The sequence below is a fragment of the Strigops habroptila genome, chromosome 9, assembly GCF_004027225.2.
Source record: "Strigops habroptila isolate Jane chromosome 9, bStrHab1.2.pri, whole genome shotgun sequence".
Lineage (NCBI taxonomy): Eukaryota > Metazoa > Chordata > Aves > Psittaciformes > Psittacidae > Strigops > Strigops habroptila.
This window is the reverse complement of record NC_044285.2, coordinates 6,455,459-6,471,731: the sequence shown is the minus strand read 5'-3', so window position 1 is coordinate 6,471,731 and position 16,273 is coordinate 6,455,459. Positions and strand designations below refer to the sequence as shown.

General features: G+C 46.4%; 1 protein-coding gene across 11 annotated transcripts in view; it reads left to right on the top strand.

Moving 5' to 3' along the window:
* CHD2 (chromodomain helicase DNA binding protein 2) overlaps positions 1 to 16,273 on the top strand; it is a 70,005-nt gene that overhangs the window by 18,784 nt on the left and 34,948 nt on the right. For 8 of the 11 annotated variants that reach the window (XR_003993022.1, XM_030496668.1, XM_030496669.1 and 5 more), the window contains 2 exons: positions 10,960 to 11,167; positions 13,722 to 13,808. The exons of 1 other annotated variant lie outside the window; for it this stretch is intronic. Coding sequence is in view for 9 of the 10 variants with exons in the window: in XM_030496668.1 (XP_030352528.1) it covers positions 10,960 to 11,167; positions 13,722 to 13,808 (295 nt within the window). In the remaining variant the exon portion in view is untranslated. Of the gene's footprint in view, positions 1 to 10,959; positions 11,168 to 13,721; positions 13,809 to 14,806; positions 14,949 to 16,273 lie in introns of those variants that run through there. 2 more of the 11 variants (XM_030496670.1, XM_030496671.1) reach the window with 2 other exon arrangements.

Here is a 16,273-nt window from a genome sequence, read left to right as displayed (position 1 = left end):
TCTCTTGGTATGACTGTGAAGACTGCACACAGAATATTGCTTAAAAAGTCAGATTTCAAAAATGATGACTTATGATTCAGCTTATTTAAGTCTTTATGCCTTGTTTAAGTGAAGATTATCTGCAAGAGCAGTAAGAGGTGTAATTTGTTCAGGAAATCTAAATGAAGGTATTTTCTCGGTGTTAGAAATATTATGCTAAACAGGAGATGAAATTGGAGACATCTAGCAGTGTGTGCACAGAAAGAAGACCTTTGGGGTTTTTGTCCTTAGGGGTTTTATATTTGCATAGTGTCTCGTGTGCTTTTGGTGTGTTCATTGAAAGGTGATTTATTGTAACTGATGGATTTCCATGCAACCCCTGTTGGGTGAGGTTGCCCTGCACAGTTTTTTATCTCTAAAGAAAGTTGCTGTGGGTAACATCCACGCACCTGAAGTGTGGGAACAATCGAGCACAGGATATTTGTAAGCCAGCCCTGTCGAGCTTATTTCTGAGCTGTGAGTCAGCTGAATGTCACAAAATGGGCTTTACTTCCTGAGGTTGCCTTGAAGTTGTAGGGGAAATGATTTCTAGGAAGTCAAGCCACCCCTTTGCTTTACTGTAGCCCAGAAACACGCTCAAGTCTGCACTTCACGTGTTGCTGGCCAGCTTTTTCCCCCACTTGAGACCATCTCAGCATCCATGGGAATATGCGAAGTCCTGTTACCTGCTCCCTGGTGGGAGGCCTGGGTGGTGCTGAAGGTAGATGTATCTGATGGCATTCACCTGGGCTGGAGAAGCAGGCATGCAGGACCTGAGAAAGGTGTTAAAGGAGAAGAAAATACAATTCATGTACACTATCTTAGTGTCCTGACTGGGGAATACGTTTGGAATTGATTCCTACTTTTCCAGGCCTATCAAAATGCAAAGGCATATGCTGAATAAACAGAAATACCTGAGAATTGCCCCAAACCAGGTGATTATTCTTGGAGAGGGGAAATGGTGTTAACTCCACAGTTTGTAAGCTGAGGGGTGTACTTGGTGCCTTCCTAGCTGAACAGCAACACGTATGCACTGTATATTGACAGTAGATCTTCCCAAACTTGAAGCTGATTCCATGCAACTTTCTCCACCTAGGATAGAAGTTGGTGTGCTGCAGTTACTGGTAACCACCACCTGTGTTATCTGGGACTCGCATTAAATAATTGAACCAAATCCTGGTGTGTTTTCTAGCATCTTCTGCGCTGCGTTTCTGAAAGGCAGGTGGTGCGAGAGGGCACATCCATGGTGCAACCCTCATGTGAACTGCAGGGGTGAGAGGCAGGATGATGGGGTCCCCCTCAAGTCCAGGGGTGAATGCTGTGGAGCACAGGAGGTAACACATGGTGGGTGCGTTGTTCTGGTCTCCCCTGGCCTGCATCTGTGGCAGTTGCTCCTAAATACCCTGTTGGGGGAACAGTTTCTGCCACAGAAGCTGCAGGGCTGAATAAACCCTTTGCATCTGTATCCAGTTCTTAGCTTCTCTAGCACTAAAATGCCATTTTTGGGGGGGGGAAAAGCTTGTGGTGGGTTAGATCCCAGGCTGTTTTGTGTTGAGAGAGCTGGAAGTCTGAGGTCTGAAATGGCGTTTCTTTGCTGGGTGGCCACCTCACAGAGGCAGAGCGCTCTGCAGCGTGTGCTGCAGCCTTCGCAGAGCACAACACCCTCCTTCTACGTGGCAGCCATTTTATGAAGATGTAGTTACATACGAACGAGATTGAGGTGGGGGGGGGGAAGAGAGAAATGAAGATGTTAAACATAAATTGCCCTCCCTGGGTGCCAATGAGAGCAGTGGGCATGCCTCCCTTGTTTCTGTAGCACTCGGGAAGCCCCAATTCCCCGTGTAAGGAGAGGGGAAGGCTGCACTGGCTGGCATTTTGGTGCGGGTCCAGTTCAGTCACAAAATGGCTGTTCCTTTGTGCCGCATAGCTGACAGACATACTGCATTGCACTGTGTGTACTCTAAAAACAGCAGGAAGTTGCTGGTGGGGAGTTCAAAGGCCATCTTGTGCTGGCTGGGAACGGCCATTGGCTGCGCTCGCTTGGTAACAGGCAGCGGCTGGCGTGGAGGCAGAGCCGTGCCTGCGCGTGATGGCTGCGCGCGCCGCACGGCCTCTCCCACGCCTGCCCCGGCTCGGCTGGGATGGACTTGGGCACGGAGCCGCGGTGCCTTTGCTTCCTCTCTCAGCTTTTATTCTGTTTCGTTTTGTTTTTAATAGTGACGGCTATTTTGAGAAGCGGGTGACTTCAAAAGGAGCGGGGTTATTTTTGGTGTGGCTTTTATTTTTTTTTCCCTTTTTTTTTAAACTTCAAAAGGAATCGCAGAATATCGTAGTATTCCTGGAGCATCTGGGGCTTTTTTTTTTATAGCGTTACGGCTTTCAGCATCCTTAAATCACTACAACTCTCTCTTGATTTCAATGTGCATTTTGCAACTGGTTTTCTTTGAGCTGAGTGGAAATGTTAAACACATTAAAATGCCTCTTCGCTACAGTTTCAACTTTCAATCCAGACTCATGGTTATTTTTTAGCTGCTTGTGTTATTTTTTTAGCTGTTGGATGGGTTATTTTTTAGCTGTTGTGGCCATCACGTATGTACAGCCTCTTTCAGTTTCATTTGCACTGCCGGATTCTTTCACAAGGGTTTCTTCCCCTCCTTTTTAAGCTTTAACCCTTTATTAAACTGTCCGGAGGCTTTTTTGAAAAGGGAAAATGCTTGATCAGTGCAGGGCACAAAAGGAATAATGTGCAAGGAATTTGTATGAATAATGATGTAATCCGCGTGCAGCACAAAGGAGATTGTTCTTGGTTTGCTTTGTTACTTCTGTTTCACATTCCCCTCTGAAGGAAATGTCTCATCTAATTACGAATGCACCATTCTGAGACTTTCAACTTCTCTTGTTTCCTGTTCTATGATTGCTGCCAGGAACGGATACCATATATACACTGCTATAAAAAAAGGGCTCTCCAACTGCAAGAAGCTACATTTAGCTGAAATTTAATCTCTTCTGGATTGTTCTTTTTAGTTAAACATCTTAAACGAATTAATCAATTTGTATATATTCTTTAAACGCATGACTGAATAAAAATGGGTAAAAGGAATAAAGTTGTGCTGAATAAAAATGGGAAAATAGGAATAATGGGCTCACCTGGGTAATTCTGTAACCCTGAGAAATGCTGCTGTGGCACGCAGCGTGTGCTGCTGCCGGGGCATTGCTGTGCTGTGTGCACATGGCTGCACGCATGCTCCCACACCGCTCCTGCCTAAACTTACTGGTGCCTTCAGCCAAGAGAAGTTGACGTGGCTGAGATTGTCGATTAGAGCCTGTTCCGCTTTCTGCTGGGTTGACGTTTCACCTGCTGTGCTTGGAGGGCAACAGTTGCCCTTATCTGCACCTTCCCCTGTTTCCTGTGGGCTGAAGCCGAACTCTCCCATGGCTCAGGGAGAAATCACGTTGCAATGCCACCGTGTTGTACCCTGACCTCTCTGGGGGATGGCACTTCTGAGAACACAGGATCTCACACGTGTGTCTTGAGCACTGTGGCTGCCTGCATTTGGGCTACAGAACCACCCCTGCATCTGCATCAAAACAAACGTTTCCACTGTGAGGTTTGTGTTAGAGCTTTCAGAGGGAGGGCCAGGAAGTCAGTGGTGGTTAATTTTAATTTCCAACTTGGTATAGGGGGAAACCAGTTCCCATCTTTGTCTTCTCATTTCACTCCTTGACTCAGCTCTTCATATGATTAGCAGGTTACTGTGTTGCTAAGCCTGTCTCTGAGAAATTGTGGCACTGGCATAATCTCTTTATTCAGGCTTTCACCTCTAGTTTTAAGGAGGAGAGGAGGGTGCCAGTTGCAGTGAGACTAGCCTGTAGTGAAGTACCTGGGACTGTGAGCAGGAACGTAGGGACTGAAGCTTCTGATGCTATGGCTTTGCTTCTTTTAGCTAAACCTACTTTGGGTGGGTTTGGCAGCTTATGCTGAAATTGCATCCCCTGATGTGTAACCTGGAGGTGTGTGTATCCACAGTTTCATGTTTCAGACAACAGTTCCAGCAGGGATGGCAACGTTATCAGTTCTGAAGATAGAGAAGCTTCTAAATCTCGCGTTGCCCCTAGCTGCAATCCAGCTCAGGAAGGTGGTGAGAACGGATGCAGACAGACTCTGTTCTGCATTCTCTCTCATCTCTTTTAAGGAAAATAAATACAAACAGAATGGCACTGGGGGAGGGCCTGGATTACTGTAGTTGGATGTAAGCAGCCTTCTAGCAGAGGATGTACTGTTCTACTGAAATGGTCTTCCATAGATACTCTTTTGGTGTGTTTTTGTTCGGAAAAGGGTGCTGAAATGCCATTTGAAGTTGGTGGTGTGCTTGTCAAGTCTGCCTTTATCTCCTTAAAGCATCCTTGAAATTAAAGCAAAGAAGACTAGATGAAAAAGTCATACTTTTAGTGACTTGCAGTGAAGGTTTTGTGAGTCTGTCATGCTATTAATGCCTCCTTTTCTTAGAGCAGGGGCTGTCTTTTGGATATAATAAGCAGCAAAGTGCTGATGGCTGAGATAATCTGCACTGTAGTGTACGTGTTTTTCTGGCCTTGACTTCTAAGGTTAAAGAAGAATTAGAAGTCTGAAACAGTGATCTCAGATTCCCTTCTGGTATTGTGCTGGTATCACTTGTGTGGTGTTTCATCTTGGCAGGCTTCTGTGGAGTGCGTTTGCCCAGCACCAGGGTGCTGAAGGCTTCTCAGCCCGGCTATGAACAGATGTGTTGCAAGGGCAAGAATCCACCAACTCCAGAACACCTGACTCCTTAGGAAAAAGTTGTGTTGAAACTATTCATGATTCTTGCAAGTTTTATTGTTAGGTATAGATGGCTTAATAGACCTGCTAATATATTAATTATAGGAGTCAGTTGCATCTCTTTCATGGGGAGGAACCTCTGCTCTTAACTACAGAGTTGTCGCCAGTTGAGAGCTTTGAGTGCTGTCTGTAAAACAGGAGGCTTAATGCAGAGCCTTAAATCTCTTGGTTAAAACCAGCTTTTAACAGTCACTTGCCATAAACCCCTCAGGCCAGGTCAGGCTCTCCCCTCTTCTGAACCAGAAAGGGATTTGTGCACCTTCCCGTTCTTATGAATGATTTTGGGTCCTAAATTAACTTATTACTACCCTTCTTGCATCTGTTAGCTCTGAAAGGAAGTTTGCAAATGTCAAGGGAGAAACAACAATCACCCTTTCTGTACTAATTTAAACCAAAATAGTGTGTTTGTGCTCCAGTTCCCACTCCTACCTATGCATATACATGTCCCTTACAAAGAGTAAGAGCAGAAGCTGTGGCTGGAGCTTGGCAGGTTAACCCTGTGTCAGCCGTGGGGAAGGTGTGAGGAGGTTCTCGGTAGTGGGTGCTCTGGTGATTGGTGAACGTGGGCTGCTGAAACACTGCTGCCTTCCTGGGGAGGGAAGGAGGGAAACCCTTTTCAAACCCCTGAGAACTGCCATTGTCTTCTCTTTCTGTGCAGGGAAGGGGAAGGATGCTGCCCTTGGAGATTCTCAATAGCTCTCCTTAATCAAGCAGACAGGTCTTGACTCCTTTTGTCCCTGTGCTGTTTGATGGTGGGGGTTTTGCTCTGACTAAACATCCCAAGCATTTTCAGCCGCTGGCTCAAAGATCAGAAAGCAGAGAGCCAGCTCTCCCAGTTATGAATGAACTGCTCGTTTTGCTTGCTGCTGCAAGCATAGTGTGCTGTCTTTGTAGTGGAGGAAAAAAACAAAGCCACTCTTGGAAAATACTTGTCATTCAAGATAGCCCAATGTGCTTTATAGGGATCTGCAGCAGAGCACGAAGGGATGTATTTAGCTCAGTGTGTGCTCAGGATTGCTTTGGCATTTGGGAGTCCTGCGCTGGGACAAGCAGCGGAGGCTGGAATAGGCTGGAAACCTGCTGGAAACCCCCAATTCAGATGGTTATTTAGATAGGATACCTGCTGAGTGCATAATCCCTCAGTTGTTCCAGTTGCTCCACGGCCCTGTTGTGCCTAGTGCTGTGTAAATGCAGTTAACACCCAACCTCTGCGAGCAAGGTTTGCAGTCGCATGTGGAAGAAGTGTATATTCTCCATGGTGACCCTTCTCACTTGCCTGTTTAGGACAGTTGCAGGTCACAAAATGAGGCTGGAGAAATACTTTTCTGAGTATTTTGAAGGGCAGGTTGGTTATCTGGAAGCCTTGGGGGGTGTGTGTGTTTGTGCCCCTTGAAAGCCTGCCCAGAGTTGGCCAAATTCTGAGTATTCAGAGTTGTTTGAGACTTGTTTCTGAGCAGTATAAAGAGCTTGGCTATGTTTATATCCTAGTGTGAGTTCCTGCTTTGAGACAGAGAATGGTTAGAAATATGTACCATCCCATGGGTTTGGATACTAGGCATAGCAGAAATACTTTTCTTCACTCCCTTCCCCTGTTTCCACTTTTTCCTGCAGGAAGTAAGTTGGGAAAAGCTCTTGAACCGACTGAGCCTTCCCAGTTCTTATCAGTCAGAAAGCCTTTGCCTTGGGGGGCAGGCAAATAGACTTTTAGAATAAAATAAAAGGAACAAAAAAACTCCCAAACCCCACCAAACAGAAAAATAAACCAACAACCAAACAAAAAACCCCCAAACCAAAACAAACAAACCTCCCAAAACCCCGCTAGGAATGTATTTATCTCCAGTATCCCAATCTCAGTGCTGTTCATTTGGCTTTCCTGCAAATTCCATGTACTGTCTGTATGGCATTATCTGTTCTTACTATAGCATTTGCCCAGGTTTATTTCCCAAGGTGGGAGATAGATCCATGAAGTTCTTCTTGGTCCTCTGTGGTATTATCTCCTCTTTACCAAATGTTAACCCCTATTCATTCAATTATCTATAGCTAGAAGGGGTCTTGTGTTTCTCTCCCTGTCTTATTTAGCCTCGACGTGGAATTTAATGTGGTTTAATGCTTTTTTTACAGCTACTGTGTGACTTGAGTGCCTGCATCAATGTTATCAGACGGTGCTTGTTTTCATTTGCAATACATGTAGGCATTTCATATATGTGTATATATTATCATAGGGAACATCACATTTATAGCTCAGATACTCAAAGGAAACGTTTAACAGCAAGACGGGATCCAGCTGAGTTGGTGTGTGAGCATCTTCTGTGAGGCTGGCAGCCCTTGCTGAAGAGCTGCAGGGGCTGAAGAGTCCCTTTTTCCTGGCAGAGCTGGACCTGACAGATACCTTCTCCAGACCAACAGTGTCCTGCTCACTATAGCCAGTTGCTGCTATGCCCTGGGTGGTTAGTGCCATGTGGCAGGAGTTCTCTTGGAGCCTTGGAGCTGCTGGCTGCCTGTTGGCCTGCCTCTGCCAGAGGGGAGCACTGAGGACCTGGTCATGGCCAAATGAGCAGTTGGCTTGCTGCTGCCCTTAAATTGGGGTTCTGCTTGCCCATTTTCTCCACTGCAACTTGTCTGTGCTGCCAAATCTAACACACTGCACTGTTCCTGGTTCCTGTCATGGTTTGGTCCTGATTTTGCTCAATAAGTTGGCAGGGACCTGTTTTGCTGTTTCTGTGGCTCAGTCTTCTGATGTGTTACCAAGTTTGAGTGGCTCATGGAGGGGTTCAGCACCCAGGTCGGTGCTGACACAAGTGAAGGTGAGTGGAGAGGGGACAGCCTGTCTCTCAGCTCCCTCTTGCTGGTGCGAGTCCTGCTGAGCGTGTGAAGCTGTTGGGATTCAAACTTGTTTAGATTTAAAGTGTTCCCAAGGATTCTTAAAGCTAGGAGGAGCTTGGCTTCTGGGAGGGTCTTGGGTCATTAATCCTCCTTTATTCCCCTGGGTAAATTCCAGTTCTGTTCATCAAAAGCCAAATTTTAAACTCTGGGGCAGAATGGTCCCAGTCAGAGCCATTCCCTTGTCAGCTCTCAGTTTGAGAGATGTCTATTGGGTCATTTGTTCAGCTTGTCTTGCACCTCTTGCAAACATATCTACTGTTTGTACTTGTGAAGAGCTTAGAAAATGTTTTGTGGCTGTTAGCAAAGATGATTCCCCTATAAAAAGAAATCATACGTGCAAAATTAAACACTAAGGCTGGAGGCTTTGGGCGCTCTGTAAGTGCTGTGTAAGCTTAGATGCCTGATTGTAAAGGGCCTTATCGCTGCCGCTCAGCTAGTTATTTCTTGGAAGGAACGTGTCCTTCTTGGTAAGGGATGATTTGGTTTTCTTCCCTCTCAAGTCAGGAGCAGGCTCTTAATTAAAACAGAATTGTAGCCTGAAGGATTTCTTAGAAACCAGGGGAACATACTTGGCTGAGTCTTACAGATCTCAATTTTTATAGGAGTTTCTCACTTTCAAGGCAGTTACCAATGGTCCAACTGTAGCTTTCTTGATGTTCAGAGGGGTTTTTCTGTTGAATTTGGAGGAGGGTGGACTGGTTGAATTGTGATTTGTGTAACACTTAATAGCTTATCCCCTACCTACGGTTTAAAGTAGGTCTTGTTTGGATGTTAACTTAGGGGCATTAAAGCAGGGCATATTCCAAAAATAGCTTCTGAAAAGAGGACTTAAATCTCTGGTTATGTACAGCCTGACATGACATACAGAGTTCTGATCTTTTCTACTCTGTTGGCAGGTAGAAATGCTTCCTGATTGTTTCAGTGATAAAGGATTATTTTATGGAATTGGGCTTTTCAGTTCTCTTTCTACACTGATAGAATAAAAAAAGAGACAAGGACATACACTTTTGCCTTCATAACAGGTTGTTTATTATAAAAGGATTATTCGCAACAGCCTTCGAAAGGACATACCACTTCTCATCTACGTTTCTTTCTTGTATGCAGATGTGGATGTCATCTGTCTCTTGCTGGAGAAGTCACCCTCTTTTAGGATGACAGAGTTTATATCTAGAAAAAAAAAGAATTATCATGTCCAGATAATGTTGTGGATAAAGCATGTGAATTGTGCCTCCTGTTGTGCAGAAAGGCTGTGTCCTGTCCTTGAAATCAAGCTCAGGGCCTTGAGAAACAAAGAGCTCTAGAGTGGGAGGAGGCCAGTAATGACTGTTCTGCCTCCAAACAAGTACTGCCAAAGCTGTCTGGCTGCAGTGTGGCCTGGGTTATTACAGTTTATTCCAACTATTCCTAATAAATCTGAATGAAGAAAAGTGTCTTTCTCTTCCGTGCATCCCCATGGGACACCAACATGACTCGAACAGAGGCTGATGTTGCCGCTTCATGTCGTGATAAGAGAGGTTCAGATGCCTCCAGACCCCAGTCTCTCAGAGGTTGAGCCTCTGCCCCTGTGAACTGCCTGTACCCAGCGCTGCTGGAGCATCGTTTCCTTGAGTGGTGCGGCAGCGCTCCCTGACAGAATTCCCCTCGCAAGATGGTGGGAGAGGGGTGGCTGTAAGATGGCGGCTGGGAGGTTGGAACGGGCTCCCGCGGCGCTCGGCTGCTGCCCTCTGCCCGCTCCATGAGGGACAGCAGCCGGGAGCTGCGCCGCGGGAGCGCCCGGTGGTGCCGCAGCTCCTGGGGCCCGCAGAGCTCACGTTGGTTCTAACAGTTCCATATCCGAGAGTGGAAAACTTATTGCCGTGGCGTGGATTCTCCCTACCTGCACATACCGATGAATAGTAGCTGAGTTTAGTGATGCCGTCACTACGGTGTGTGTCGATCGCTGTGGAATTGTATGGAATTACACACATGCTTTTGCTTTTTTGTCTTTGCATTACTTCTTTTTCGAATTGTGAAACCTGAGCAGAGCCTTTCATGTATCCCACTGCTGTAATTTTGCACAAAAGGAGAAAAAAGAGAAAAACGTGTTTTCCCTCTGCAAAGCTTTCCCAGCTCTTCATTCACGATGATGTATCCGCAGCACACCCTGACATACTAACAAAAGCACCCAGCTGCAGATCAAGAGCTGCCTTGGAAAGAGATGCTCCTCACTCAAAAAGTTCGTGGTACCGGTACTGCCACACTCCGTTTTGTTTGTGACAGTGGGATTTGTAATGCTGCCTTACTACCATGTGCATGTTACAGTGAGTTTTCAGTTCTCTTTAATTGGGGTTTAAATGAAAAACAGATGTTGGAGTGGTAGGGCAAAGGTATTTGGAGTATTTTGGCCACCTAAAATAGTTTAGCCTCTTACTGTTTAGTTGAGTAGCCTGCATTTAAATGACTATTCTGTATATTAATGTAAATTTTAATTAATGTAAATATTTTAATGTAAAGGCGAGGGGAATAAATACACCTACTTGATGTTCTGCTTTCCCATTATTGACTACCTGAGAAACTCAGTCTGCATTGGTGTAACCCTTGAAACAGGAACTGCCCCAGCCACACGCCTGGATAAGGTCCTTTCTGCTTCTCTGTTGCTGAATATATTCCTTTTGCAAGAAACATATTTTTCACTATAATATATAGTATTACGCCTACAATATTTGATGCTGGAGTCTTTCAGAAGTTGGATGGCTGAGTTTTGAACTATTGGCTGTACTGGGATGCAGGGTAGAGCCGTGCTAGAGCAGCTGCTCATCTTTAATAGAGCAGGGTAGTCTCTGGATGCTCAATTTCCCAATATACCTTATTTTTGCTTGCCCTGAGTGAGCCAGATCCTCCCATAGGGCCTGTGCTGCTGTATTGCTGATGCTTCTCTTTATGGTACTGCCACTCTCTTTTTGCGTGGTTGAAGAGCAGGACACACTGGGCAGTGATTTTTGAGGCTGCACTTTTACCATGTGTTCATTGCCTGTTCTGGGAAGGAATTGCTTGTGCTTCAAAATGCCAGTGCAGGCTATCTGTTTGGGACCTCACAGTTCACATTTAGGCTATCCCAAGCCTGTTGTTGGAGCTTGGACATGGCTCAGGGGTTGCTCACTGCACGTTTTAAAGCTGTGACAGTACAGTTAAAATGTAATCTCTTCTTTCTCTACCATCAGCCACTCGGCATCTGAAGAAGCCTCTGGCTCTGACTCTGCAAGCCAGTCTGAAAGCGAGCAGGGCAGCGAGTCAAACAGCAGCTCGGAGTCCTCTGAAAGTCAGTCTGAATCTGAAAGTGAATCAATGGATTCGAAATCCCAGCAGACCCCTCCTGAAACCAAAGAAAAACCGGCCTCTAAGAAGGAAAGGATAGCAGATGTTAAGAAGGTATTGCCCCCACTGCATAGCCGTGTTACTCCTGTGTGCACCACGAAGGGGCAGACAGCAGGACCTTAACGAAGCTGTCTTCAACTTCCCTGCCACTTTGCATGTTGACCAAACAGCTTCCAACCTCTGCTGTCTCCAAGTCACTCACTGGCTGTTTAGTCTGTGTGCTTTGTGCCCTGCTGGAGTCATCCTTGTGAGCAGGAATTCACGTATTTGATGGGACAGTCCTTTGGGCACCAAATAGGCAGTGATGGGGCTGAACTGCTGTGAATAAGGGGCAGGTGCCTGCCATTAATACATGAGCCTGTCATTTCATCCTCTCCCTCTGTCTTTCCATTCCTCTCTCATGTCTGTCCTCTCCCTCAGAAGTAGTAAAGCTTCCATATGCGATACATAATCAGGAGAATGCTTGTCTAGGACTTGGGCCACTTTGTTTTTTCTCATCTCCTCTTTGAAAAAAGTAAAGAAAAGGAGAAAGAAGGCAGCTCCCCAGTGCAGAAGCTGTGCCTTGGGTACCTGCTTTGCCAAGGGATGGAGGCACCTGAGTAACCCAGTGTAGTGTGAGGTGAGGAAGAGGAGCCCAAATAGCCATTTGGAGGCAGAACTGGGTGAACTGAGTTTACTTGGAGGGAGGAAAATCAGGTTAGGTCAGTTATTTTTTGTTTGTGGTGTGTAAGTGTCCTGTTCTTAGCTGTGGTTTGCACTTTGCACAGCTGGCTGCAAGAGTGAGTTTTATGGAGAAAGTTCCTATGTACATAAAGACTAAGAAGGAAGATCAGTGCTTTCAGCCTGCTCTCCTCACGTACCTGCTAGGGAGAAGTGATCTGTTACCAGCTTCTCACGAATCTCTAGGCTGCTGATTCAGGTTGTGGATGAATCTCCTGTGTTCAGACCGGCAAGGAAGGATGCATTTATAAGGCGGTTGTGGTAACGCAATATTCAGAGTCCTCTTTTGTTGTTGGTAAGTGGGGACAGAAGGAAGTTTTCTCTTCCTCTGTGGGCTTCTAAGAGCCTGTCCCTAACACTGAACATTAAAATCACTTTATGAGGGAGCACATCCAGACCCAGGGTGATAATTAGCATGATGAAACATGAAAAGGTCAGGGCGCCCTCTAATAAGAGAGCCTCTCCCTTCCTTAATTTCTCTGTTAATGGGTGTTTTCCTTAGCTAGGTCTAACCTGGGCGTGTTGATACCTGTTGCCCTTGAATAACCGATGCAATCAATCATTATATTGTTTATTTTGTATTTCTGTCTAGATACACCCATGAAGGTGAGGTTAATTTGCATTAGGTGCTGTTCACATCTGTCATAGGAGCTGATCCCTCATCCAAAACCTGTGCCATTTAAAAGACGACAAGTTCCTCGAACACTTCGGGGAGTATTTTGAGTTCTTCTTTCATGTGAATTTCCCTCTGTACTCGCATGCCCAGCAGATACACACCTTCACAATCTGCCTGTTACAGTGGTATCTTAATACTCCTTTAACAGCAGCAGAAAAGCTGCTGTGCTGCAGCCTTGTATTGATCACACACACAATCCCAAGTTGCTCCTGCATCTCCCAGTGTATTTTGATTTCCTTTTCCTGCCAGTGGCTTGCAGAGACATTTGAGGACTGGAGACAGAGAGAGAAGCAGAAGGAGAATGAACAGGTTTAGGAAACTGTAAGAGGATAAGCTGTGCTGAAGGAGAAGGGCATTGTTGGTGTATGTGTTTGAGAGGCACGTTGGTAGTTTGTATCTGCCCCATAAATCTTCTGGCGTCCTGTGTCACCAACACAGCTCTGCATTCATCTCTCAGGGCATCAGTTCTTGTCTCCCCCTTCTCATCCTGTCCATCCAGCAAGAGCAAATGCATGTTACACACAGTGTATTAAACTATTTAGGGCCTGGTTACAGTGAATAGAGCACAATTATTCCCAGTGTCAGCTCTGCACATCCACGTGTCCTGTGCTGCCAAACCGCATTCGCATCAGTGCATTCAGGAGGACTGGCAGCACCACCCTTTGCCGTACTAAAGGACAGGGTGTCCTGGTCCATTTGCCATCCAGCTGGGCCACAGAATTCACTTCTGAAGTTGCTGCAGGTGATGTCTCATCACTGGGCTCTGTAGGCAGCTGGTGGGGCTTTCCCTGTGGAAAGGAATTGTGGTGGAAGCTGTTAGCAACAGCGGATTGTCCTTTTGAGTCGGTAGGTCCATTCATTCCATGTGGAAGGTGCTGCATCCTTTACCTTCAGCACCGTTGCTTGCAGAGGGCTGAGTGTCTCAATGCTCTGTCCTTCATGCTCAGTGAGCTGGAGAGTAATTTGTACCCTGGTGGAAAGATGGACCACTGTGAAGATAATACTGAGATGAAAGATGCTGCTTTAGAGTGTTGCCAAATACCCCAAAATAATCATCATCCTTTTCAGCCAGTTGTTTAATGCGTTCATCTACTGGTTGCTACTTAATGGTTTTATGTTGGTTTTTAAGAAAACATTGACCATCAAGCTTCTCTAAAGTGTCACAAACAATTGGGGTGAAGCAGGCCTTCTGATGGTCTGTTTATTTTGCAGATGTGGGAAGAATATCCTGATGTTTATGGGGTTAGGAGGTCAAACCGAAGCAGACAAGAACCATCACGATTTAATATTAAAGATGAGGTAAGGAAAAAAGGGATGAGGGATCATTGAACATATAAAACCAAGCAAACACAAAGAGCAAAGGGAGGTCTCATCTGCATTGCCTTGTACACACTGAGTCCTAGCTTGGTGCTTGGATGGTGGAGCTCACAGTTAAGGTCCCAGTCCTACAGTTGGACCCGCTTGTCCTGAGACCTCTGGAGTCAGCGGGACACACACTGGGCTGAGATCTGATTGCTGGAATGAGGTGTAATGCAAGCCATGTTCTGCTGTAGAAATGTCCTCAAGAGAATGAGTCTGTGTAAAAACAAAACCCAAACCAAGCCAAACCACAACACAGATACAACCAGGAATAAAGGAAAGTTCCCAGAAACATGTCATAACAACACAACAGTCATTGTTGCCCATCCTGGAATGGATCGCCCTGATAAATGCATTTGTGTGTGCTCAGCTTTAGGAACCATCACTTTGGTTGAATATTGGGGAGTCTTTTCTGCTTCAGTTGGAGGTGGCAGCGGTCAGAGCCTGGCAGACAAACCTGATTGTTGCTTGTGCTTTTCTTCTGAAACTGTAGAAATTAGCTAGCACCTTCAATTGCATCTCACAGGCTTTCTGCATAGAGCTTTCCATCAGCAAGGTCTTCGGGAACGTTGAGTAGCTATAGCTGAGGGTAAAGAAAACCGGAGGGTGGCTTAGACTGGAAGTAGATCTTGGGGCATAGAGCCAGGTACAAACCGTGTGGCTGAAGATGAATGAGGTTTTCAGCAGAGCAGGAACCCAGTGGTGCTCTCTGATGGTCAGCTCAGGCTTTTGAGCTTTGCCACCAAAACACACATTTGGATGCTCAAGGCGTCCCGAGTTGCACGGCAGGCGCAGGTCTCCGGCTTCTTGCTCTGCTGTGTTATTGTAGAGCCTTGCGGCACCCCCAGTGCCACCACCCGCACCTCCCCAGGCTCCTGTGCTGGATGTCCCGCAGAGCAGCAGGTTAGGAGAGGGCTTTGGGCACATCATTGACGTAGCTTTTGTTTTCCTTTTCAAGTTCGGCAAAGCCCAGGCTCGCCGGCTGCCTCTCTGTGCGATGCCGCGGCATGCACTGTGCTGGCGATGTCACACCCACCCCAGACCTCCGCTGCAGAGCCCAGTGCCCTCTTAGGGGCTCAGGTAAGTCCCATCTGTTTTTTGTTTTACAATATTATGTGGTTTTGCAAATGTTGTTTTCTTTTTCGATATCTTTATTTCCTACTATTTAAGGTACGATAAAAGTTCTTCAAATCTGAGATGTGAAAACTTTGCTATACCACAAAATATTGTAAAAAACAAAAAAACCCAACCCAACCCCATGCTCCAAACGATCCCATTGCCACCTTTGTGAAACAGAATGCCAAAATTAACAAAATTGGACCGTCCCCTTCCCTTCTCTCTCCCTGAAGCAATGCTGACTGGTCCCCATAGGGCAACTCCCATCTGCAGCAGGGTCCGATGGAGGGTGTGACGAGTCAGGAGCACAGTGCTGAGGCCTCGCAAAGAGCAGGAGGAGATGGAAAGTTTTGCTTTTGGAAGACCTAAACGCCAAGAGGGAGGACATAGCCTAGCTCGAGCCTGCATGGTGCTGAGCACTCCCTGCTGCTGCTGGAGCTGGCAGAAACCCAAGGCGCTTGACACCTCTTCAGATTGCTTTTTTACCTTTACAGGGTTAATCCTGTCGCCAGTGACCTGCTCTTGTTGCTTGCTGCTTGGGACTTCCAGCACAGTGTCTAGGAGCTTGTAATTGCCTTCTTCCGTAACGCTTCTCTGCAGCATTAGCCAGCAGCATCGCCCAGGCAGCGGGGCAGGCTCAGAGCACAGAACAAGAATCAGCATCACACCTCCCCGCGGGCTGCCCCGTGACTCACCCTGCTCAGGGGACATGGTGTGGAGGTGGTTCAGGTTTTGGGGCACTGTTCCATCACTAATGTGTGCTCTGAGACCAGTAGTTTGGGTAGGGTTATTTCTGTGATAGAAATGATTGAGGGTGGTTGAAAGCTTTAACAGGGGGAAGCTTCTCCGTGGCAGGAGATTTTAAGTTCTCACATGAGAGATGATCTTTCAACTCTGATTACTGCATCTGAGCACAAACTGTTGTGTATTAAGGAGGGGGTGGTGTTTGGACAACTGGAGAGGGAGATACATTCTGAGAGAACCAGGAGAGAGAAACTAGGATGAACACTGAGAATAAGAAAGAAGAATTGGGGAAGGGACATCTGCGTGTAGTAATACAAGGAAAGGGAAGTACGAACATGGAAGACAGAACAAAAACCAGCACAGAAATGAGCATGGTGAGGGTAAATGTCACTGTCTGTTAATGAGATGGAGCATAAGGGGTTTTCCTGTTGGCTTTCTGGCTGTACGACTCAGTGCCTGCAGTGGGGGGGCAGCAGCCCCCCTGCCCCAAGAAGGGCTTTTCCATTCTAAGTTTCTGTGCTGTGTTCACCCTCTTTACTGTGAGG